This window comes from Camelus dromedarius, chromosome 8 (assembly GCF_036321535.1).
Source record: "Camelus dromedarius isolate mCamDro1 chromosome 8, mCamDro1.pat, whole genome shotgun sequence".
Classification (NCBI taxonomy): domain Eukaryota; kingdom Metazoa; phylum Chordata; class Mammalia; order Artiodactyla; family Camelidae; genus Camelus; species Camelus dromedarius.
In genome coordinates this window covers 81,961,013-81,984,396 of record NC_087443.1, presented here as the reverse complement: position 1 = coordinate 81,984,396, position 23,384 = coordinate 81,961,013, and the positions used below count along the sequence as shown (strand labels likewise).

The 23,384-nt window shown below is 55.8% G+C and overlaps 1 protein-coding gene across 1 annotated transcript in view; it reads left to right on the top strand.

The window, feature by feature from the left end:
• Positions 1-22,312, top strand: part of TCERG1L (transcription elongation regulator 1 like) — a 172,353-nt gene extending 150,041 nt beyond the window's left edge. Inside the window, exons 9-12 of the mRNA XM_064488626.1 lie at positions 3,701-3,839; positions 14,727-14,816; positions 18,602-18,720; positions 22,128-22,312. Coding sequence (XP_064344696.1) covers positions 3,701-3,839; positions 14,727-14,816; positions 18,602-18,720; positions 22,128-22,284 — 505 coding nt within the window. The 3' untranslated portion in view covers positions 22,285-22,312. The remainder of the gene's footprint in view (positions 1-3,700; positions 3,840-14,726; positions 14,817-18,601; positions 18,721-22,127) is intronic.
• Positions 22,313-23,384: the final 1,072 nt, after the last annotated feature.

The following is a 23,384-nucleotide window of genomic DNA, read 5'->3' as shown; positions in this document are numbered from 1 at the left end:
ACCAGGGCTAAACATATTCAGTGGAAAATTCCTGAAATAAACAATCCGTGTGTTTCAAATTGTGTGCAGTTCTGAGCAGCGAGATGAAATCTCGCACCGTCAGCGCCGTCCCACCCGGAATGCAGATCACCCCGCTGTGTCCCGCCCGCTGGCCCCTTAGCCACCGAGGGCGCCACGTCCACGTTCTCAGTGGCAAGTGCTTGTGTCCCAGGGACCCTGGTTTTACTTAGTGGCCCCAAAGCAAAAGAGTAGCAATGCCGGCAATTTGGAGCTGCCAAAGAGAATCCACACCGTGCTTCCTTTAAGTGAACGTCCTCGACTGAAAAAGAAAAGTGACTGAAGCTGAAGTTGCTAGATCGAGGGTAAGGAGGGGCCTTTTGTCCACGCAGTTGTGCAGGAGGAAGAGCTCTGTGCTGGTTTTGCTGCCCTCACAGCCCTGCCGCCAGAGCTGTGGCCGCAGTGCATGCTGAGGGCTGAGTTAAGATGCAAAAGGTACTGCATTTACATAATAAGATATTTTGAGAGCGAGAGACCACATTCACATAAGTTTTAGTGCAGCACCTTGTTGTAATTGTTCTCTTTTATTGTTGGTTTTTGTTGTTAAACTCTCACCGTGCTTGATTCATAAATTACAGTTTGTCATAGGCGTGGCTGCATAGGGAAACCTGTATCTGTATCTGCCTCTGCATCTCTAAGGTTCCGCACTAGCCAAGGCGTCAGGCGTCTGCTGGGGGTCTTGGAACGCGTTCCCCAGGGATAAGGGGGCAGCAGTAGTGAGACTTGAGTCAACAGGAGGGGTCTCAGATTTGCTGAGAAATACTCCTCCCGGGGTGCGGCTGCTGTAAAGTCCGCGCAGTTTTCTGAATCACTCCCAACCTCTCTCGCTCTCGCTCTCCCCGACCCCGCCTTCCCTCCCTTCATAGACAAGACAATAAAAAGCCACTTTCCTTTGAACTGTAACAGGCAGCTGTTCAGCAGCTGTAATTCCTCTGCCAGGGCAACCATACCGACCTCAGGATGGCTCCACCGGAAGATTCTGGAGGCGGAAAGAGGCGTGTCTGTGAGTCTGCGAGGTGACCTCTGGGCACACGGATGTGCCAGGGCCAGTGGCGCGAGTGCCTTCTGCCCCAGATAAGCTAATTAAAGTTTGTTGTCCATAAAAGGACTTGCTGTGTCTAAAATCTAATTGCACTGACTTCTGCAAAATAATGAGCTGTCCTGTGCACAGGGGCAGAGTCAGAAAACCCTGGCATTGTGGACTACCACCACGCGACAGACACGCTCATGTGCACACGCATACCTGTCAGCGGCTCAGCTAGATGGCCGCAGTGGCACCTGGGGGGATGAGGGGAGGGGCAGAGCGGGGAGCAGGGCTCCGAGGAAGGCATGGCCAGTGTGATGTCTCCAAAGTGGGGACAGGCGGCCGGGGCCATGCCGCCCCTCGCAGTGAAAGACCCCAGCTCTGCAGAGGAAGGGCTGGACAAGACCAAGCCACTTCCAGCCTAAACTTGACCTGGAAAATGTCCCAGTGCAGTATGTCAAGCTAGCGAGGCCGCAGCCACGCGGCAGAACCCTCCCGAGACACAAGGTCGTCCCCACCCGGGTTCCCACAGTGCCCTTGGGACGCTGCCTCTCACCCTCGGTACAATTTTGGCTTGAACTAATTTTTGTTCATTTTAAATATTAGAATTTAATTTTTGTCCCCAAAGTATTTAGCCATAAGAATATTAAAAATATATTTAGCAAGCTTGCCTTTGCTTTTGATTGATCCTAATGGAACCGATCACTTTGCTGTCTGCAAGGCGTCCAGGGGTTCAAAACAGAGTATTTTGTTGAATAAGCTGTAATATGTGATCATCGCTGAATCCACAATGTTCCTATTAATCTTATTTCAAGTTACAACAATGCAAGCCTTGTTTCCACACATCTATTTTTAACTAATGAAAATTTATTACAAAGGAATCCTAATTACACCCTTCAGAATGTGATACAATGGCGAATCCACTGGTAATTTTCTTTTTTCAAAAGTCCACATAATCGCCTAAGAAGCAAAGAATGTAAGTTCTCCTGAAATAGTTGGTCTATAAATAAGATTCCCTAATGGGCTGAGCAAATAGATTTTTTTCTTCGCACGTATCGTATGAGGTTGAATTAATCCATATTATAACCCTGATGCGTGAAAACCCTTGTTAGAAATAGAACCTGGTACATTCTCAGCACGTCCCCAGATTGGTAGCTAACGTATTTCCGCAGCACCCTGGACAGGCAGGGATGGGACAGCCGTGAGCCTGGCTGGTGTTGGGAGGTGGGGTGGCCCTGGTCGGGCTGCCGAGCGACTGTACGACCTTGACCAGTCCGTCCCCTCCCCACATGCGGGGGTGTAGACGTGCCCCGCTCGTCCCGTGCACTGCAGGGTGTTTAGCGGCACCCTTGGACTCTGTTCCTGTGTGCCGGGAGTGCTGCCCCAGCGGTGATGGTCACAACTGTCCCCAGACACTGCCAGAGTCCCCCAGGAACAAGTCACCCGGGCGAGAGCCCTGATCTCGACCTGCATCAGGGAACTGAGCATGCGTGGCCTGAGTGACTTCAGCCCGGCAGTTCCCGGAGTGAGGCTGGTTTGCAAAGAAGCAGGGAAGGGCCAGACTCCTCAAGTGCGTGCTCCCTGCTGTCGGGTCCGCAGGAGGCACTAAGCCACCTGCCGCCTGGCGTCACTGCCACAGGCCCTGGCCCCGGGGGTGGGGACAGGCCTGGGAGGGGAGGAGGCCCGCAGGGGGTCTGCGTGAGAGGCGAGCTGCTCTCCAGGCCAGCGTGGTCGAGTCTGCGTACCATGGCTGAGGGTGGGCTGCGTGGGAGGAGACAGGGTTGGCGACTGTGGGGACCCCGCTCCCGAGCAGGCCAGGTCAGGGACCGGGGGGGCCAGGCGTGGCAGCTACTGTATCTGCGTTTGGCCACATGCTTTCTTCCAGCAGCAAATGTCAAGGTGTTTTAGAAGGAGGCTTCCAGATGCTTCCAGAATAAGATGCAGAGCTGTGAGGAGGTCTTTCAAACGGCCAGTTAGAGAAAGCATGCAAGTCACAGAGCTGGTGCTTCACGGAAGCGGCCTCTCCCCTTCCTTCCCGCCAGGGGGACCGCCTGCGGGTCGCGGTGGCCCAGCCCTCCCCGTCCTGGGCTGGCTGCCTGGGGTGGGTCCCGTCCTCCTGCTGTCACTGGAATCTCCCTTTCGGGTTAGACCTCAGGACAACAGGTTCTGTTTTCTGTACCCTGGGTGCCGAGAGAACAGTCTCCCCAGGACCGTCTTCCATGCATTTGTCCCAGATAAAGGCCTCTCTAAAAACCCAAGCAGAACCGGGTTCAGCGACTTGTTCAGAGAAAGGCTGGCTCTGTTCCCCGGCGATGACGGCCTGGAGCAGTGAAACCCTGGCGCGGGGGGCCTCTCAGCCTCCCGCCTGGGGGCCCTGCTGCCTTCCCTCCGGCTGCCGCTCCACTCACGGGGGCTTCCGTCTCGACTTTCTGCCCCAAACACAGCAAAGCCGTTTGAGGCCAAGTCTCGGCCTCGCTGGGCCAACAGCACCAGGCTTCCCAAAGTGTTCAAAGGGTCTTTGCTTCTGACAGGGTCACCTGGAGGCTTTTGAAAGGTTGCAGTGACAAGCAGCTGCATCTCCAAGGTCACGTCTGACTCTCTCTGTCTTGTCCCCCGAAGGACGGAAGGCCTCGCGAGTCCCGGGCCTGAGGAGGCAGAGAGAGAGGACCCGGGCGCCAAGACGCCACCGCCTGCCCAGATCCTCCTGCCCCTGGAGGAGCGGGCGACCCACTTCCGAGACATGCTTCTGGAGAGAGGGGTAAGGACCGCAAGTGAAGACGCTCCTCAGTGACCGTCCCCCAAGCCCAGGGACCCGCCCCTTTCCGTACGGGGCCATGGAGTCAGGCCGGGTGACACTCAGGGGTCAAACGATCTGAGGCCAAAGCAAAAGAAAAGGAGCCTGCTTCTTGTCCTGATGGGGAAGGAGGCTCTGAAGGGTGTGGTGGCATCGCAGGGCACCTGTCTCCACCTGTACGTGGAAGCCACTGACAGGCAAACAGGAGCGGGTCCCTGGAAGGGACGGTTACAGGGAAGGCGCAGAGGAAGCATGTGTCTGTGCCGATGTGATTCCTGCCGGCCCCGGGCTGGGGGCCGGGGCGCACACCCCTCTGAGGCACGTGCCCCGCGGGCGTCGGGCTCGGGCAGGGGCTCCCGCACCTGTGGACGGGCCCAGCGGTCTTTACGCCCTTAGGATGACTTGGTGGCAGTTGACTTCTGAATCTCGTTTGAATTTAGGGGGAAAAACCCTTTTATAATTGAATCTCCTGCCAATGAGTTTTCTTTCCTGCTTTGGCCTTTGGGTATAAAGTGAACCTGATACAGCGTGTAGCCACTTGGATTTCTTCACAAAATGAGGCTGAACGCAGAAGGCGGTAATAGGAACGTGTGTGTAATGATAATTATAATGAAGCCTGGAGATGGCCTTGGGAGTTCAAAAGCAAACGCGCCCTGCAGCCAGCTCCCCCCAGGCTGCATTCTGCAGCCCCTCCCCGAGCAGGTGCAGCTGGAATGGAGACTCGGGCCCCAGGAGGACAGCAGGGGAGGGCCGCCCGGGAGACCCATCCCCCCCCGAGCAGGGGGACCGAGCCGGGCTCCTCAGAGTCGGGCTGGGGCACTGGCACCTGGTGCGGTGAGGTCCTGGGGCTTCGGGGAGGACGGAGGTGGCGCCAGCTCTTAAGAATTAGACGCAAGAGGGAGATTATCTCAGCCACCCTCGCGGGAGACCACTTTCCCTTTGCACCGAGAATTTTAGTGCCTGCATCCCTCTATCTATCCAGAGACTCGCTCGGAAATAAAATACAGCCCTTGGCGCAAGGCCCTGGCAGGAGAAGTAGCCTTGCGGGCTCAGAACTGCAGAGCAGCGCGTTCACCTAAATGAGCAGATACGCCCGGTGACATGGAGTGCCAGAGCGAGCGCCGTGCACACACGCACGGGGCCGCCCTGGTGTACGCGGAGGGCATCTTTGCAAAGACCTGATTTTAAAAACCACAGTTATTAAGCTAAAATTTTATTTTAAAAAAGACTCCCTCCCCATGAGACTTTCTTTGTTTTCCAAGATGTAGAGGTGATTTGATTAAACAGCTCCTGCAGGACGGAACGGCCTCTGAAACAGCTGAGGCTCTCGTGTGGGGTGTGTGTCTGCGTGTGTGCTGTATGCACGAGGGTGTGTGTGCAGAGGTGTGTACGTGTGTAGAGGGGAGCCAGTATGTGCATGTATATGCTGTGTGTGTGGCTGGTGCGCGTGGGAGTGTATAAGTGTGTGTAGAGGGGCACACATGTGTGTATGTCTGTGTGTGTACATGTGTACAGGAGTGTGTGTGTGTGTGTGTGTGTGTCTGTGTGCGTGGAGGGGGTGAATGCTCCCCAGGCCCCGGCACAACCCGGCGTGGCGGATGGGAAGGGCACTGGCCTCTCCCTCGCCGAGGCTCTGCCCCCACGTGCCCACTCTCCCTCCCACGGGGACACCAGAGACGCCCAGCAAATCCACTTCCCCTCTCTGCGCCCCGCCCCAGAGGCAGGAGGCGAGGGACAAAAGCCGGAGCTCCCGGCCGTTCCTGCCCCTCGGTTCCTGCCATTTCTCCAGACGTCTGGGAGGGCAGTGCCCACAGGGCCTTGACCCCATTTGGTCACCATCACTGCCACCCAAAGGGGTTGCTGGTTCTGTGTCCAGTACACTGGCCTTATGGTCCTGGAAGCTTGTACCCAGTGTCACCGCCAGTCACCAGCCCCGCTGGCCACCCTGAGCTGTCTCACCGCCCTCTCTGCCCACCTTCCATTCTTGACACCGAGTCCCTTCCTGGGAGCCCGCCTGCCCGGCCTGCCCGCCCCACCCGACTGACACGTGATGCCAGGCGACCACTCTGTGCCTCCTCCGTGCCACCACGTGACCGTGTGCGGTGGCAGCCCCTGGAAGGGCGGGGCTCCCACTCGGCACGCAGGGGTCCCCGGGACCCCCTCAGTGCCCGGGCTCTGGTCTTGCTGCACGTGCCCCCAGGCCCACCCGGCACTGGCTCCAGGGGGGCCTGCGGAGCCCAGATGAGGGGTGTGTCCCCTGGAGCAGTGGCTCTTTCTGTTTCTCTCTACTCCACTCCTGTGGCCACGAATTGTCCGCAGGGCTGGGCTTAGGCGTTAGTCACGCGATGAGATGGAGCAGATTCCCGCCCCACAGAGTCACCCAGGACAGGGCTCCTCCCTGGAGACCCGCGCGATGGATGCGCCTGAGTTTTGCTGCCACGCCCCGCCTGACAATGCAGACGTATTTATAATTTTGAGGGCCTGAATCAGTCTGACCAGTCTGTTCCAGTGGAATTGACTGGGAGGTGCGAACCATCTTCCCTAGACACGATGGCGCGTGAGCTTTTGAGAAATACGTGCGCGCATCTGTGTCATGACGTCCATGTCGAAGTGCTCCCCCTCTTTGTTTTGGAAACCAGCCAGGCCCCACTTAGCAACACAGCATCAGACTGACCTACGCGGGACGGCTGCCGGAGACACCCCCCCCCCCCCCCGCCCGGGATGCGAAGTTGACGCGGTCGGCCTCGGAATGCGTCCCCACGGCGTCTGTTGAGCGGTTTTACTAACGAGATTTTCTTGCCTCATTGAAGTGGGCGATTCCACCCAGACCTTGGTTCTTAGGTGCTGACATGTGAGAATCAGTGGAAACAAGGTGGGGACATGAGGCACCAGCCCCAGTGTTCTGAGTTTTTCTGGGGGAGGCCTAGACCCCTACCTTACAAGGATTTCAGAAGAAGCCTGCAAGCAGCTCGTGAACAGACAAGGCCAGTCCGAGTGCCCCGCTGGCGCCGTAGCGAGGGTGGCGCTTACGACCGCGGGACTCTATAAAGCACGCCGGCAGCCTTTATGAGCTGCTCACACTCGAGGATTTGATAGCAAAGCCCATCAGATTTCCAGCTGCTTAAAAACAAGGCCCAGAAAAGTCACTTGATTCATGGACTGAGTGATTAATACGATTTTTCATTGCATTTGTTCAATGCTCCAGCTTGGAAATTCCTGAACTTATGGAATAATGAAGCAAGGCTGTGTGGATTCCTGGTGGTTTAAAAGGGCCTGGCTTGGGGTCTTCCCTGGGGATTCTGGCCTGGGGAAGGGGCCTTTGGGTTTGCGGTTTTGTAATCTGTAAGTGGAAGCTTTTGTTTCTATATTGTTTTCACGAGTACAAACCACAAGAGAGCCTTTTTAAAACCCAGGCTGTAAGGGGCAGAGCAAACTGAGCAGAAGACTATTCATTTACCCCTGTCTGCTTAGATAAAGGCATTGGGGACGTTCTGTTGAGGGCCTCTTCCTTCTGCAAAATGCCCCTTGGAAGTAGGGACAGCCTTCCCGGGGGCCAGGAAAGAAAGACTTTTCCGTAACCCTGGATCTTGACTCAGGCCCTCTGAGGTCAGGCCCTCGGCGGGTGACCCTCAGCCAGCCCCCTGGCCGTGGGCAGTCCTGGGGAGATGGATTGACGCCGTGGCCAGATGAGCCCCCTGGAGTTTGGATCCAAGTCTGTGCTGGAATGAGAACCACACAGACCGCACACCTGAGCCTTTCTGTGCTCAGACGGGCGTCCACCATGAGGCTGTTGGTGCAAAGTTAGTACAAATGAAACAGAGGCTCTTTGCCAGGCGTCCTCCAGCCACCTGGGCCCCGCCCCTCCTCCCTAAAGCAGGAGGGCCTCCCGGTGGGTGATGGCCTCTCTGGAGCCACAGTGGTACCCGGGCCAGGACGTGGGGAGAGGCTCGGCATCCCCATGTGCGGGCGGGCGTCACGGGCGAGACGGCCCGGAGACGGGGCCCGAGCTGCAGCCCTGGGGTCCCGAACGCCCACAGCGTCTGCCCCAGCAAGCGAATCGGCCTCGTGGGAACTTGTCTGCTTTGTGTTCCCACGAAAACTCCTCAAAGTCTCGCAACACACGTGGTCACACCACTAACAAAATAAAGCTGTGCTACCCAAGGAACGCGTGCTCATCACAGAATTCACGGAATACAAAGAATGCCAAGAAGAAGAAAGAGGGCACCTGAAATCCTGCCCTGAGGGACAGTCATCCCCATCAATGGGTACATTTCCTTCTAGTGTTTTTTTCCTAAAAACAGATTATAAAGAAATATCAAGAACAAACATTTTTCCTTGATAGTCTAACCAAGACTGTCCTGTGGCTGATCATGGCTGAACCAACTTTTTTAGCATAGTCAACGTCATAAGATTCAATCTAATTTATATATTTAAACACTGTTTTGTCCCTTTTATGCATTTTAAAAATATTCCTACAAACCTTGGGAAAACATTTTTGGTAAGAGCATGGTAGTCTATCATTGTCAGTTCACAATCCCACCTCTCCATGTGTTCCGTCTGTGCCCCGCTATTGCTGTTTCAGGCAGCGCCCTCACGGTCACGTCGATGCAGGAACTTGGGGGGGGGGGTGTTTCCTACGCACTGTCAACACTTGACGTTTACTATATAGCAGAGTATTCCGGAGAAAGTCCCTTTTGTGCAATGTCTTCCCCTAGTGCTGTCTGAAAGCTCCAGAGAGCCGGCTCGGCCGGCGCTGCGCCAGCACGGGCCGTGAGAAGTGCAGGTGTTGACTATTTACTACTTTTTGAATCTCATTGTCATTTTCCTCTGACTTGTGCTTTCTCTTGGCTTCCTCTGTCCCGAGTCGGCAGCGTGTGCTGACTACGCGGCAGCTCAGCTCTTTAGATATCACTGTGGTCACCGCTCTGTCAGCGAGCAGAGTGCGGGCTGATTGTGAAGATGACTTGGGGGGCCGTGAACCGCTAATTCCTAGAACCGGGTTAGAACTATCCTTAATGCAAAAAGTAAGTTAAATTAGCTGAGCTGAGGTGGAATAGCAGTGCGAAGTATTCTATCCGTCAAAATACGAGAAGGAAGTGCCAACACTGGTAAAGCACCGAGCACTGGGAGGTGAGGGTGGGTCGCCTTGCCCCAGAGTTCGGGGGAAGCAAGCAGCCCCTTGCTCACTTCTGGGTTCACCAAGGGTCGCCTGGCTCACCTGGGCTCAGGGGAACTTTCCACATGCCGACCACTCCCTCCCCTAAATTTGGGGGTTGAACACCTCCAAGGAAACACTCAGCCAGGGAAGGGGGAATGAGGGGGATCCCCTACTTCCACATCACGGGACGAATTGCAGGCAGGTTCCAGCGTGTTCTACATGCGTCTTCCAAGCTTCCCCGAAGGACCTCACCCCGCGGCCCAGGGGTCACCTGGTCGCTCAGGCACCGCCCTTGGCTTTTCTCCTCCCAGCACACCTGGAATCACCTCCCAAATGCGCCGCCGGGACCCAAGCCCTGTCCCACGCTGCTTCTAGACAATCCCGGAGACGACACCGCCTCCCTGGCTGGACTGAGCCGGGAGCACCGGCTGCTCATGTCCCCTGCGCTGAGTCCAGCTCACGCCTTTAACTGTCGGGACCTCCAGAGCCGGAAACAGAAGACGCAGCCATGCATTCCAGGAAATGGGATAAGGAGGGTGATGACTTGAGCGCTAATTACAAAGAACTTGGGTTTATTGGGGGCTGAGCCTGCAGGCACGGGGAGCATGGGGGGAGGGGAGGCAGAGGAAGGAGGTGTGACAGGCATGGCGCTGGCTGGGCACCTCCTCACACCTGAACTGCGTCGTCAGAGCAGCGGGGCCCGGGATGCTTAGGAGCAGAGGGCCTGGGGGGAGAGTCAGCGGCAGGAAGCGGGGTCTGGGCTCTGCAGGGGCTGGAGAGCCGCCCATGGAGGTGGGTGGTGCTGGGTCAAGGGTCGGGGCTGGACCCTTGGTTGTAAAAACCAGAAGGGAACTCCCCACTCAGGATGAACGGCTCTGCCCTGGGTAACAGGTCAGTGTTTGCAGTCATTGAGGGGCAAAGAGTAAATGCAGGTGTCTGAGCATCAGAGCTGGTCAAAAACATTAGCTTCTGAAGAAACGGGTTTGTGTTTGCATGGACGTCAGCCCCGAAAGAAGGTCCTGGGAAGACCCAGCCCTGCATCTGGGCTGAGCCGAGCACGAGGTGCAGACAGACAGACAGACAGACAGATAGGCAGACATCCCAGGTGCACGAGCAGCCACAACCGCCCCCCGGGCAGAGGGGAGCCCGGTCCCCTGTGCCGACTCAGCGCCCGGCCTGGGAGACCCCTCATGGCCGGACGACCCCACCATCCAGTTCAGGGCTCAGCCACCTCCTTTTCCTCTGGTGGATGGGCTCCTGGCCTTTTCTGTGACCCGAGGATTGACAGATACTCAAACAGCCTTTGGTTTTGGAAATGAAAGGCGTCTGTCTCCTTTGGGTGCCTGAGGGCACCTTCTTCTGGTGGTCAGGACCTTGAGGGCGACGGCCCTGGGCACGGCCCACCGGCAGGATTGGCAGGATTATCTTGCTTTTTAGCCTTCGCGGACGCTCTCACACCACATTCCTGTACGTGGTCCCTTTTCTCTAAAGTTGAGTCACCCCAGGGGCAACACAAGACCCACTCCTGGAATCCAGAGAGGTTTTGGTGGAGCTGGAGCTGAGGTTGGAACCAGTCTCATCGGGGACAGGTCCCCGCACAGCGGCTTCCAAGAGAGGGTCGCCATGGCCGTGCCCCGCCGCCGGGCGTGCGCGCCATCGAGGGACTTTGGCCAGCGAGGGAGCTGCTCAGAGGCAGCTGGGGCCAGACCGAGGACTCTGCATGCCGGCTGACGGTTGGCCCGCTAGTCTCAGGGCTGGAGAAAGAGCTCTCGGGAAGGAGAGGGCTGTGGGTCGAGGGAACATGATGCTGGAGGACGGAAGAGCTGTCAGGAGACCACGACGTTCGCCCCGGTGCGAGACGACCTCCCCCAAGGGCCGCGGGGGTGAGGTCACCATTTTGCTGCTCGTTCTGGCAAAACGCGTTGGGGTTTTTAAACAAGGTTATTTTTCTGGGATAACATTGAAAACAGCCATAAAAGGAAGGACCCAGTCTCTGTGACCGCAGAGGGTGCCAGCGTCTCCCCTCGGAACTGCAGCACCCCCGCGCCTGTCATCTCTCCTGCAGGGACTCCTGTAGTGCAGACGGTGCCGTGCAGGACGCCCGCGTGCCGGCCAGCCGGGCGCCGGCCTCGGACCCCTGCCCAGGCCTTGACACCCGCTGACAGTTTCCCTTTCACGGCGGCAGCTGTGGGGTCTGGGAACTGCGCCCCAGCCACTCCCGCCCCTTCTCTGTGCCTGTGTTTCAGACAACCAGCTCTGGTGTCTTCCGTGGTGGAAATGGCGGCGAACGGAGTGCAACTCAGACCCTGAGGGTGAGGCAGAGGGGAGCCTGGGGGCAGGAGGGCCAGGCTGCAGGAGCTGGAAGGAGGCGGTGGGACCACCAGCACAGCTCGTGTGACCCGAGGCCCTGCTCTCCTGGCTCTCAGAGGGCGGGGGTTCAATGTGGATGCGCGGGAGCCTAACGGCCCGCAACATCGAAGCAACCCACACTGCCTGCAAGACAGGCAGCGCGGACTGCGCCGCCGGCTCCGAGTCAGCGGCGGCGCCCTGAGATGCTCGGACGGTCCTGGGAGTACATGGCTGATGGTCGGCTGGTGACGTGAAGATCATGGAACGGGGTCCAGCAGGGAGAGGGGGCCACTACGTCGCGCAGTCAGGCTGCAGCGAAGGGCTGGACTCTGGCAGGAAAGAGTCTAAAATGGGCTGGAGAATTCTGTGAGTCAAGGACCAAATCGCACATAAGATGCCAAAGAATCAGAGGCCTGTCAGGTGGGAGGAGGGATGGAGATCACGCCTGGGACGTGAAGGTCAAGTAAGAGGCAGTAACACGCACCGTCTCGGGGACCTGCTTTGGCCCCAAGGTTCGCTCACACCGCCCCGTTCAGCTCCTGAACCAGCCCTCCCTCGAGAGCGGGCGGGCCTGTGAACAGGAGGGGGAGCCCCTGGGGCGCTGTGACTCTGTTCTGTAGGGCTGGGTCCGTGTAGAGGTTTCCTCCTGGTTTGCTGAAGCCGCCCTATTGTGGAGGGGCCCCCAGCGGGGTACGGCGGGGCCCCGGGAGCTGAGAGTGGCTGCCCACTGGCCTCCAGTAAGAAGGCGGTGTCGGTCACAGTCCCTGCCCCATGGAGTGAACTTACTGGCAGCGTGACTGTGTGGACCAGAGTGGCTGGGCTTGTGTCATAAGTGAGTTGCATGGTTAAGGGAACGGCAGCTACCGAGTCCTTCTCTGTGAACAATCCGTCTCACAGACAAGGCTGTGCCCGCTGCAGGGCCCCGTTTCAAACTCCATAGTCCAGACTTTCCTTCCACTCCAGCCGCTGTCCCAGGTCCCCCCCCCCCCCCCCCCGCCCCAAGCACGGCCATCCTCCTCTGAGCTTCAAGCGTCCGTTAGCTTGACGGTCAGGCAACGTGATGGCGTCTGTTTCATCATCACAAATGACAGTCCTTGTAGAGACGCTCACCTTGCCTTGCGTACGGATGGTTAAGTCCTCTGGAGACAAGGATGATATACTATTTTTTTCAATATATTTTAGTGTACATCTAGAACTCCAAAAATTCTCAACAAGCCTGTGGACTCAGTTACTGAGATACCAATTCTTAATAATCGCCTGCCCTCCCTACAGACCTGGGGCCCCTGGGGTTTGCAGGTCCCTCCAAGGCGGGCAGATGCCCACATGATCAGGCTGAATTGGGTCAGCGGATCCCTCTCTCCATGACCACCCTAATGCTCACGTGGTCCAGGGTCTGCTGTCAAAGAACAGGGAGCCCCTCTGTCCTGCATTTTCCTGCAGTCCCTCCCCCTAGTCCCCGTGACGAGTCCACACTTCACCACGTTCTCAGCTGATTGAGAAAAATCCCCAGGTGGAGTGCGGGTCACCCCGACGATAAAAGAGCTTACGGTATGAAAGAGAGCTTTGATTTTTACTATTGAAGATTGAAATTGTCAATTAAAAAAACCCGTGTGTTATGATGTGCCAAGCAAAGCACGTGTCTATTGAAATAGTTCCTGTATCAGAAACATTTCACCTGCTCAGAAGTAGGACTGTGAAGGGATGTTGTCTGTGTGATCTGCCTGCGGCTTCCCTTCCGCAGTGCCCAGAGTTCATCCCCCACCCCGGCTCCTAAAATCGCATCACATCTGCCTCTCTGTCTCCCGTTGCTCTCAGGACAAGGCCCTGGTTCCTAAGCGGGTCTGGGAGCATCCTGCCCCCCTGCTCTGTCTGTCTCCCCTGCCTCTTCCCACCCCCTCATGGCCTCCTTCATCCCCAGCGTTCAACCCCATGTATCTCCACATCTCACAGCCTTCACGGAGCCTGGCTTTGCTCTACGGACAGTGCCTCCTGAACACTCCAGCTCACCCCGGACCACGAGCTCCCTGCTTGCCTTGGACCGCGGGTTCCCTGCTCGCCTGGGGCCACGGTCTCTCTGCTCTCAGTGGCCTTGACTTATTTTCTCTGAATTCTCAGCATTTAACAGGGGCCTAAGGCACAGTCAATGTTTAGTCTGTGCTTTTAAATGAATAGATTATTTTCGGATGACTTAAACATTTCACTGCTCCATCAGCTGACAGAGTCTGGAAGCAACAACATGCCAGTAGCAATGAGCACACTTGGCACCCAGATCCCGGCCCCAGACACCAGCCCCAGTTAAGAGGAACCAGGACTTCTCGGAGAATGCCGACTCTAGGGCCACGGGGAGAGCAAAGATGGCTCTGGAGCATTTTGAAGGGCTCCAAAACCAAAATGATGGGAGAATGTCCCCGGAACACAGGAGCCAACTGCAACAGCTCTCAGTGGCCAAACCTGGAGGAATTTGAGCATAAAAAATAATGAAGTCACATTAGGTTATAACTCAAAGTGTGAAATCAGCATCCAGGGGTCTGTCCTGCTGCAAATAAATGGTTGAATACCTTAGTAAAGTTGGGAGAATGGACAAGAATTCCAAATAACTTACAGAGACAGCCCCATCTCAAGAGGTGGGTCAGGACCCCCTTTTGAGAGTTGCCTAAGGAGACATGAGACCAAATGAGAAGTGGGGCCTGGGTGGAGTCCTGGGATAGCAAAAACAATTGGGTAAAAACCAAAGAAGTCTGAGCGGGGTGAGCACTTCTGTTCCTAACGGTGTAGACAAATCGACCGCACTAACATTGAGACGCTAACAGTGCAGGACACTGGATGTGGGGTGGATGGTGACTTCCTAACATGCTTGTAAGTTTCCTGTAAATTTGAAACTACTGCAAAATAAGGTAGTTTGAAAAAAAAAAAAAAGATCTGCCTCAAAAAGGGTTAACTTGATTAAAAATCAATTGAAATTGTGCTAAACTCTGACCATTTGCAAGACACTGGCCTCTGCTACGGCCTGGGGCATCCTGAAAATTTTTACAAATAAAAGTTCTCCTTTCAAGACGTGACATTTCAGAACATCCCAGCTTCACGGATGTAACTGGGGCTTAGATCAGGGCACATGGCCTTGGAAGATATCCCGGGGAGAAACCGTGTTATGAGTCTAGGAATTAAATTCTCCAATGTTCTAAATATTGATTTTCTTCAAAGTTTGCCGTGCCTAACACTTTTAAACGACGCTGTGTCACTCAGCCCCGGTTCCTTTATGCTGTTTCTCATCATTGATCATTTCAGTGCGATTCCGGGCTCAGTGTTAGATGCTAAAAGCAACTTTATTGAATATCTTTCTTCAGGTGTCAGCGTTTTCCACCTGGGAGAAAGAACTACACAAAATCGTGTTCGACCCGCGCTATCTCCTGCTCAACCCCGAGGAGCGCAGACAGGTAGGACCTGCTGCCGGAGCCGGGCTGCGGCGTCAGTGACGCTCCTTCCGGAGACCCCTGCGGGCGAGCGGGCGCCTGGCTTCTTCACCGCGTCCTGGGGCAGCCGTGAGGGCTGAGCGCCTGTGAGCCTGTGAACAGTAGGAGTCACAGGTGCAGAGAGAGGTCATCCTGGTACCTGTTCTCAGCACACCGTCAGGCTGTGGCCCCACAAGACAAACACTCGTGTTTAAAATGGAAACTCAGCTTTGGGGAACATTAATCACACCCTCGATGACTGTATTAAGATCTTAAAAAGTAGCAGTGAAATAGGAGAGGGTCCAGGGGACAACGGCAGTATAAGGAATGGGGGGACGTTTCTAGAAAGCAGGTCCCCAGGAAAGCAAGAGTGGGTTAGAGGCAGCTGCCTGGAAGGAGACTCGGCAGGCGTCGGCCTGGCTGGCTCACAAGTCAAGTCTTGGAGCCCGTGCTGCCTCCCAGGTGAGGCAGCCGGACAGAGGGACGGGCCGTGTGGCCGGCGGGCGGGGCCGGAGCTGTGAGGCGTGAGCTGTCAGTCCTGCTGGGGCCGATGCTCGCCGAGCAGCCCCGAGAGGGGTTCTGAGATAAATTCCAGAAGGATCGAGGTGCCGCGTCTGAGTCTCTGGTTCCGGTTCTGATCCCTCTGCCCTGAGTGCAGAGGGCGCCCAGGGAAAGCAGGTGAGGAGTGAACAACAAGGCCCCACTGCACAGCGCAGGGGACGTGTTCCATGCCTGATACAGCCTACAGGGGAAAGGAACATGGAAAGGGCTGTGTGTGTGTGTGTGTGACTCAGTCACTGCCCTGCACACCAGAAATTAACACAGCATTGTAAGTCGACCAAACTTCAATTAAAAGAAAAAGAACTAACACCAAAAAGAAAGAGAGCAGGTGGTCAGGAGCCACCACTGAAGGCAGGAGCCCAGGAGGGTCGTGTGAGAGGAGGCCTCGGCGGGCCCGGCCCCCGGCCTGCTTCTGGGGTCCGACAGCGGGGCCCAGGTGAGCCGGGACCGGGAGGACCAGGAGTCCCGCCAGCCAGCGCGACCACCCCCGTAGGACGCCCGTTCAGGTCTGTGACCGCGGCACCGGCAGCCGCAACGAGCGCAGCCAGCGCTGCCGGCCATGGCCACTGCTGCTCCCTCTACAGCTCGTGGATGTTTTCAGAAGCCATCGCCCCTTTCGAGGCAACCGAAGGTGCAAGACCTTCCACACCTTGAAGAAAAGCCAGGCTGACGCGGTGCTCGCGTCCCGCCCCTCAGACGGCAGGCGCTCCGGGCCCCACCTGGGCTGCGTGGAACTGGCTCGTGGGCTGGGCAGGGCGTCCCGCCCTCCTGCTGCCTGCGGGGCGGTCCAGGCACAAGGCTCACGTGCCGGAGCAGGGGGGCTCGACCCAGAGGAACTGGTCCGGGAGGCAGGCACTGCCCAGAGCGGGCCGCGCCTTCCGGGAGGCGCGGGGTGCAGACAGATCAGACTAGAGGGTCCGTCCACCAACTCTGGGAGCCTGAGTTTTGGGGGGAGCCCTCAGACGTCCCTGCGAAGTCGCCCAGGGGGAGCGCCAGGCCCCTTTCTACACCGCGGCAAGGTCCCAGAGCCCCGTGGGGAGGAGGAAGCAGGCTCCCCAGCAGCCGCCTGCTCCGGCCCCAGGGCCTCGGGTTAGATGCCTGGTCCCCGCGAGGAGCCAAGCCCAGCGCAGCGGCAGGGCGGCGCTTTCTACGAGGTGAGGTACTGAAGCAGACGGATGAGGGAGACACTGTTTGGACCCCATTCATAGTCCTATTTACGAGTGAATCAGGCGAGGAAGCCACAGACGTGAAATCTGTTTGGGACCTACTGTCCTGTGGTGTCCGGTGGGGAAAACTGAGGCTCATGGCATGTGGATTGCAACCATCCCCGTACGGGAGCTGCAAAGGAGACGTGAACGAGCCCAAACGGAGAGCAGGGGTCCTGGGAGTGCTCACCAGCCCTGTTTCTCTGGTAAGAAACCGTGTTCCATTTTGTTTCACCAGAACGCGCCATGACGAGGTAATGGCCAATGGTCTGTCTTTTAAAGTCATGCCCCACTTTGAATAATACTGGTGTATTTTGTTAAAAAGGAGGGGAAAAAAACTGTTGTATTAAATTACAGCAGCATAAATAAAGCAACAGAGCAAAGGCGGTGGAGAGAGCGAGATCTGATTAGAGGGATAAATGGTTCTTGGCAGAGAGAGGCAGCTCCTTCCTGCCAGCTCTGACCCCCTGCCCACCAGGGCTTCGCTCCAGATTTAAAATTAACAGAGCAACACTCCGACTAGTGATGGAGCCCCACACGTTTATTTGGATAATCACCCTGCATTCACCTTTTTTATTAGCTTAAATTATAAGAGAACTGGAGAGCTTACATTTCCACTTCCCTTGAAAGGGAGATAAGTTGATCATATTCTTAAATCCAGACGCACGCCCTCCGTCTAAGTCCTGTTCGTGAATATTTCATCTCACTGAAGATTCTGCAGGAGGCAAGCGGCCTTTTGTATTTATAATCCTATAAAGCCTCGCCGTTCCCGAGATGGAATCTGAAACGGTCAGGCGGAGCCGAAGGAGGCCCATTCTGCGCGGAGTGATGGAGGCTGTAACCGGCCACGTGGTCGCTTCCCAGCTCTGGCCCCTCCGCAGGGACGTGGAGACGCCCCGAGCACGCAGGTCGGCTCCCAGCACCTGCAGTGACCGGTGATGGGCTAGTCAGGACTGCTCCTTACTGGCCTCACAGGGTCACATGGGGGCTTTTTACCGATCCTGTTACTCACGTTTGCAGGCACATCTAATTATCTCCAGTTTACCCTCTCATTAGTGTTTCTTGAGGCTTGGGGAGCATCGGGAAGGAACAGCTGTCTCCGCCTCCCTTTGGCTTTAGTCTGCAAATGACGGCTTTCTGATGTTAGAACATTCTGTGAGTGGTCTCGGTCTAACCAGGTCACGCTATGGTCCACTGCGAAGAGGGGTTCCCTGGTGGCATTTTGTTACGTTGGCTGCCAGTTCCCAAGAGAAACCTTCTCAGGGTCGCGGATGCATTTGCTACCAGACGATATTCATATCACTCAGGTGAAGGAACGGGTTTTCCTGTCGAGGCAGTTCTCAGAACCCACTTCCCGTCAAGTGCGAGTGCAGCGCCCGAGGGTCCAGTCTCCTCGCTGGGCGCTTCCGTGACACCCGGGAGCGTGCCCACTGGAGCCCTGGGGAGCCAGCCCCCTCGCTCACAAGTGGGTGCCCCTGCGCCTCGGGTGAGGGACATCACGGGGTGCTGGGCCGAGGTCTTTTCACAGGTCAAAGGCATTCTGAGGCTTAAGTGCCAGTTACGCTGCCACAGCGATTTACTGGGACAAATTGCAGGCTCCGCGTGTCACGGCGCCTCAGTGGCTGGGGGATGTGAATGTCGGGGAGACCAGGCCTGCCGCTCCCGGGGCTCCCCAGCCACGGACACCAAGCCCTGGGGCCAGGTCCCTCACTGCTGACCGCGCCCACCGCTGCTCATTCTGGGTTTCTAAGCGGGTGGATTCAGGGTTTGACCCCGAGAGGGTGCTTGGACGCAGACGCGCATGGGCCTCGAGGGGAAGCGGGTGGAGTTATGCAGACACGTGGTCTCATCGCAGAGGCCGTAACTGAAGGCTGCTGCTCGCAGCTCCAGCAGCTGCGAGAAAGACAGGCTTATCTCGGATTCTCACTGCCGCGTCGTGTTTGAAACACAAGATTTCATTTCTGACACGCGTTCTTGTAACAGTTTTCTTTTGTGTGTCTTAAGATATTCGAACAGTTTGTCAAGACCAGAATAAAAGAAGAATACAAGGAGAAGAAAAGCAAATTGCTGCTAGCCAAAGAGGAATTCAAGAAGCTTCTGGAGGAGTCGAAGCTGTCACCCAGGTACGGAGAGACAGGCACGCCGGGCAACTTCCGGGGCTGCAAGTTTACCAGATTTTGTCAGAGGGCTTTTAAAGGCTGTTGAGGTTGAATCATGTGACCTCCGTTTCATAGACATCAAAAGTGTAATTTCGTTTTATTTATTTTTTTGCCATTTTCTGGGTTTTTTCCTACTATCACACATTATAATGCCTGTATACTGTCTAGAAATGAGACTACACTTCGAACTACATTCCTTCTCACAGGATATGTTTCTTAACAGAAAAAAAAAAAGAAAACATTAAAAAGTGGATAGGTATAAAAGTCAGAGTGTGATTTTCGTACTGCGCTGGGGACGGGAGCCGCCTTCTCCCCGGTGTGGTCCCTGACCCACTTCCCCGTCACCCCAGCGATTTGTTTGTTTGCTGACCAAAGACACCCCGGCCCTGCTGTCTGCCCTGCGCGGTTTCCGCACGTCAGCTGCCCTGACTCCAAGGCCAGAATAACTCATCAATAGGTCGGCCCCCGTGAGATGAGGTCTAATTCCTGATCTAACGATCAAGGAGTGAAAATGCAAAACAGCACACGGCAGCAGCCGAGGACACCCCACCAGCCCGCTGGGTTCCACATGCCTCGGTGGCTGTCCGGGGTGCAGAAGGAAGACGCGCCACTCGGGCAGCGGGGCCGGGTGAACCTGGCTGTCACACTCACCTACAGCCATCAGGCATTACTCCCGTGAAGTAAGCTAATAGGAAAGTGACGTTAGAAACAAGAGAAATTCATAAGCTTAACTCCTCTTTGAAACTAGCTTCCACTGACTGACATTCAAAACCCTAATGCACACATCCTGTGTTTAGAATTGTACAGCCATAGCTTTTATGAGTGGAAATGACTGATTTTGATGTGTTTTTATTTTAAATGGACATTATTTCTAAACAGACACTTATGCATTTTTATTTATAATAATAATGCTGACATTGTGCATTTTCAATAACAATGCATAAGTAAGTTATATGTAAACGGACATTAACTGACGTTTGCTCCCTACACAGTGTGCAGGCAACTACATTTTGATCAGTAACTGGTTAATTCTCCTGACAATGACTGGGTCATGTACCTTAGTGCTGGTCCCATAGTCCTGATAAAACACCTCCAGCTGTAAGAAGGATAGGTACTGTGTGGACAGGAGAAATCGGTGTGAGTAGCCCCCGTCACCAAATGTGAACCTAGAAAAGCAAACGTGGGTCTAATGGCTTGTGAAAGGCGGCCTCCTCCGAGAACGCTGGGGTGCAGCTGGGGCTTGATCTGCCCCCGCCCCCCGCACGGTGAGCCCAGGGCGGAGGGAGAAGCTTCTGGAGTCTCCAGCTCAGAGCACAGCACGGCCTGCCCCTCCTTGGCCTCGGCCACGGAGTAAGGCACTGGGACCCTCACAGCTCCGGGTCCTCACCCGAGGGACAGCTGCCTCGCCTCACAGGTGACTAGGAGTGTGGGCGAGACACGGGGGGGGGGGCCTGGCAGGTCCAGCAGGGGTCTCACCATTGGTCCTGGGGCTCCCGCTGAAGACACTCAGCTGTGTCCTCTGTCTGTCCACTGGTAAAGCGTTAACCGTAAGGAGTGTATCCCCTCCATGAATGTACCATGAAGGCAAAGGAGAAGCACCCAGAACATGGGGGCAACTGGGGAAACGACACACAGAAGGAACACGATTGCTAGAAGCGAGGAGAGAGTGAGACTTACCCTGCTTTGAAGTTGGATTTAATTGCTGGCTATTTTTTTTTAAATGTACACTGGGCGTCTATTACTTTTATAATTACAAAACCGTTTTTATTTCAAAGGTGGCTAGTTCGGCAACCGTTCAAAGCCTTTCGAGACCCCCGCTCCGTTTCCTTCCTGCCATTGCACAGGCATCCTTGTGCATTCTGGGCACCGCCCGCGGGCCGCCAGGGGGTTCAGGGCAGGTGCCTCAGTGTCTGTGGCCACACCTCCAGCCATGCTGGCTCTGATCCTGGCCGCAGGGGTAGGCCAGGGCCAGCTCCCAGCCCTGCCCAGCTCTCGGGGTCTTGGGAAGGAGGGAGGGAGGAGGTCGAAAAGCAGAGAGAAGTGTTTTCTCTCCAAGATGTGTGAGAGCAGCAAGACCCTGGAGGGTGACAGGACCCTGGAGAGGGACCCCGGCAGGTCTGCAGGTGACAGGAGGCAGCTGTGCTGGGTGAGGAAGGACTGAGGCGATGTGAGTGACAGCAGTGGGGATGTGACCACTAATTACCATCCTGTTTCCTAACAGCCCTGTCAGTATAATCTCGTTATTCATGTATAAAAAAGAACTATTAAGTTATAATAACTGAATACAATAATTAAATGGCTGCAGTGAAATACAAAATTCTCCGCAAAGATAAACGGGAGAAGTGAGAGGCACCCCTGGGGCAGGGCGAGCAGCTCCGGCCTCAGCTCCCCGCGAGGGCGGCTCGGGCAGGGCGCAGGCTGGGGAGACCAGGCTCCTCGGGGCCCCTGCCGCCTGGAGCTGTCACAGTCCCCAGCTCAGAGCTCAGGCCTGGGAGGAGAGGGAGCCAGGGGACCCGGTGCTGACAAAGGTCCATTTGTCCCACAAAGCCGCTTCCACCCCTTTGTCCTTTGAGCTGCCCCGCTCCCTCGCTGGCCTGGCTGGCTTCACTGGAGTTTCTGACAGGGGACCCCGGGCCTGTCAATCATGGATTCACTCAGTCAACATCTAGGAGCTTAGCAGGTGCCCGGCCGCTGGGCTGGACGCTCAGGATGGTCCACAGAAAACCAGGCAGGTGATATGCTTGCTCTAGTGAGCAGAGGGAGGCGGGCAAACCTGCGCAAGTAAGGCTCCTGGAGATGACGCCTGTGATGAAGGCTGAGCGAGGGTGAGCCCAGTTCTCTGACCCTCTAGATAAGGCGTGTTTCCCGAAGAAGACAGGCTGGTCCTGGCTTCTGAGAATGAGAAGGCTTTCAGGGACAGGTGAGGAAATAAGGGAAGGGTGGGCCAGGCAGAGGAACTAGCACATGCAAAGACCACGGCAGACTGGGGCTCGGTGAGGGCAGGGGACGGAGGAAGGCCTGTGTGGCCGAGCAGCGACGCAGGTGGCCAGGGGGACTCGGACTGAGACGGGGCCCGAGGGACAGGTGAGGCCAGGCTCGTTTCCAGAGGCCGGTTGGATGCAGAGGTGGCAGGTCTGCAGGTTACATAGGGAGCGAGGTCCAGGGCGGGGAGCAGGTGGGACAGGTGTCGGGGGTGCAGCGCTGTTCCCTTCTGCTTGTCCACCTGCCCGAGTGTCCTGCTCCCCCGGCCCTGCAGCCAGCGGCTGGGTCTGGGGGATGCAGCCCCAACCCCGAGCACGCGGGCACGCGGGGCACAGAGCACCCAGACCCGCTCTCCGGGAAGGGGTCTCAGGACGCTTCTTATCTTTCAGGACCACGTTTAAGGAGTTTGCTGAGAAGTACGGCCGGGACCAGAGGTTTCGACTTGTCCCGAAAAAGAAGGACCAGGAGCATTTTTTTAACCAATTCATACTTATTCTCAAGAAGCGGGATAAGGAGAACAGACTCAGGCTGCGGAGAATGAGATGAGTGCGCACAGAGGCAATAAGGCTGAGAGTCGCCGAGCTGGGGGCCCGCGGGGGGGGGGGGGGGCGGGGCGGAGCCCCGGGCCCGTGGGCTTCCTTCTCAGAAGATTACTGTTTCATATTGAAGCTCCCTTTTGTACCACGTTCAGAGTTTGATGCGTTTCCAGTCGCCATGGTACGTCGATCCCTTGATTGTTTTAATTATGCAAATTACTTGTAACATAGACAGACTACAAATCCACTGCAGGTTCGTAGCTCAGCAGAAACAGGCGCCATCTCTCACCATCTCAACGCGTTTTCATGAGTCAAGCTGATTATCTGAAACTTCTGAAAACCTTCGCGAGTTCCTTCGGGTCTTCAGGAGCTCCATGCCGTTGGGACATCCTGGCCAGGGTCCCCGCGTCGCGGTCTAGTTTTCTGAGTAGTAGCGTAGGCTATTCGTCATCACCATAGTGACACCAGTGGCCACCTGACACATGGACCACGCACCACCCGCAGGCCAAAGGGTGGTCACCCCATCCCCGGGGGCGTCGGGCCTGGAGAGGGGGCTGCGCTGCCTGTGGGGGGTCCCACTTACAAAAGGATTATTTTGTACAAAATCATCCGACTACTCTTTGAGTTATTTTTTTCTCGTATGCCCAGAGTTTGCATGAGATTTTTCTCATCATCTTTGTATAAAAAATTTTAAATTTTTTTTAATTAATAAATATTTTAAACCAGTGTATTTTTGTGGCTTAGACTTCCAACAAAAGCAACAAAATTGCGTTTCAACTAAAGATACTCTACTTTGAAAGAGTCATAAAAACATTGATGATGAAGGGGGGAGGGTGTAGCTCAGGAGTAGAGCACAAGCTTAGCACGCACGAGGCCCTGGGCTCAATCCCCAGTGTCTCCGTTAAAAAGAAACAAATAATAAATAGATAAATAAACCTAAAGGCCTCCCCCCTCAAAATAAAATAAATAAAATAAAAGTGTTTGTGGTGGCACACCAGGCTGTGAAAGTGCTCCCCGGGTAGAAACCTTGCTTTTCAAGCTCCCGGTCCCAAGTGGACCGATGTTTGGCTAATTCATCGTTTTCTGTAAATCACTGAGCATCTGTTCATC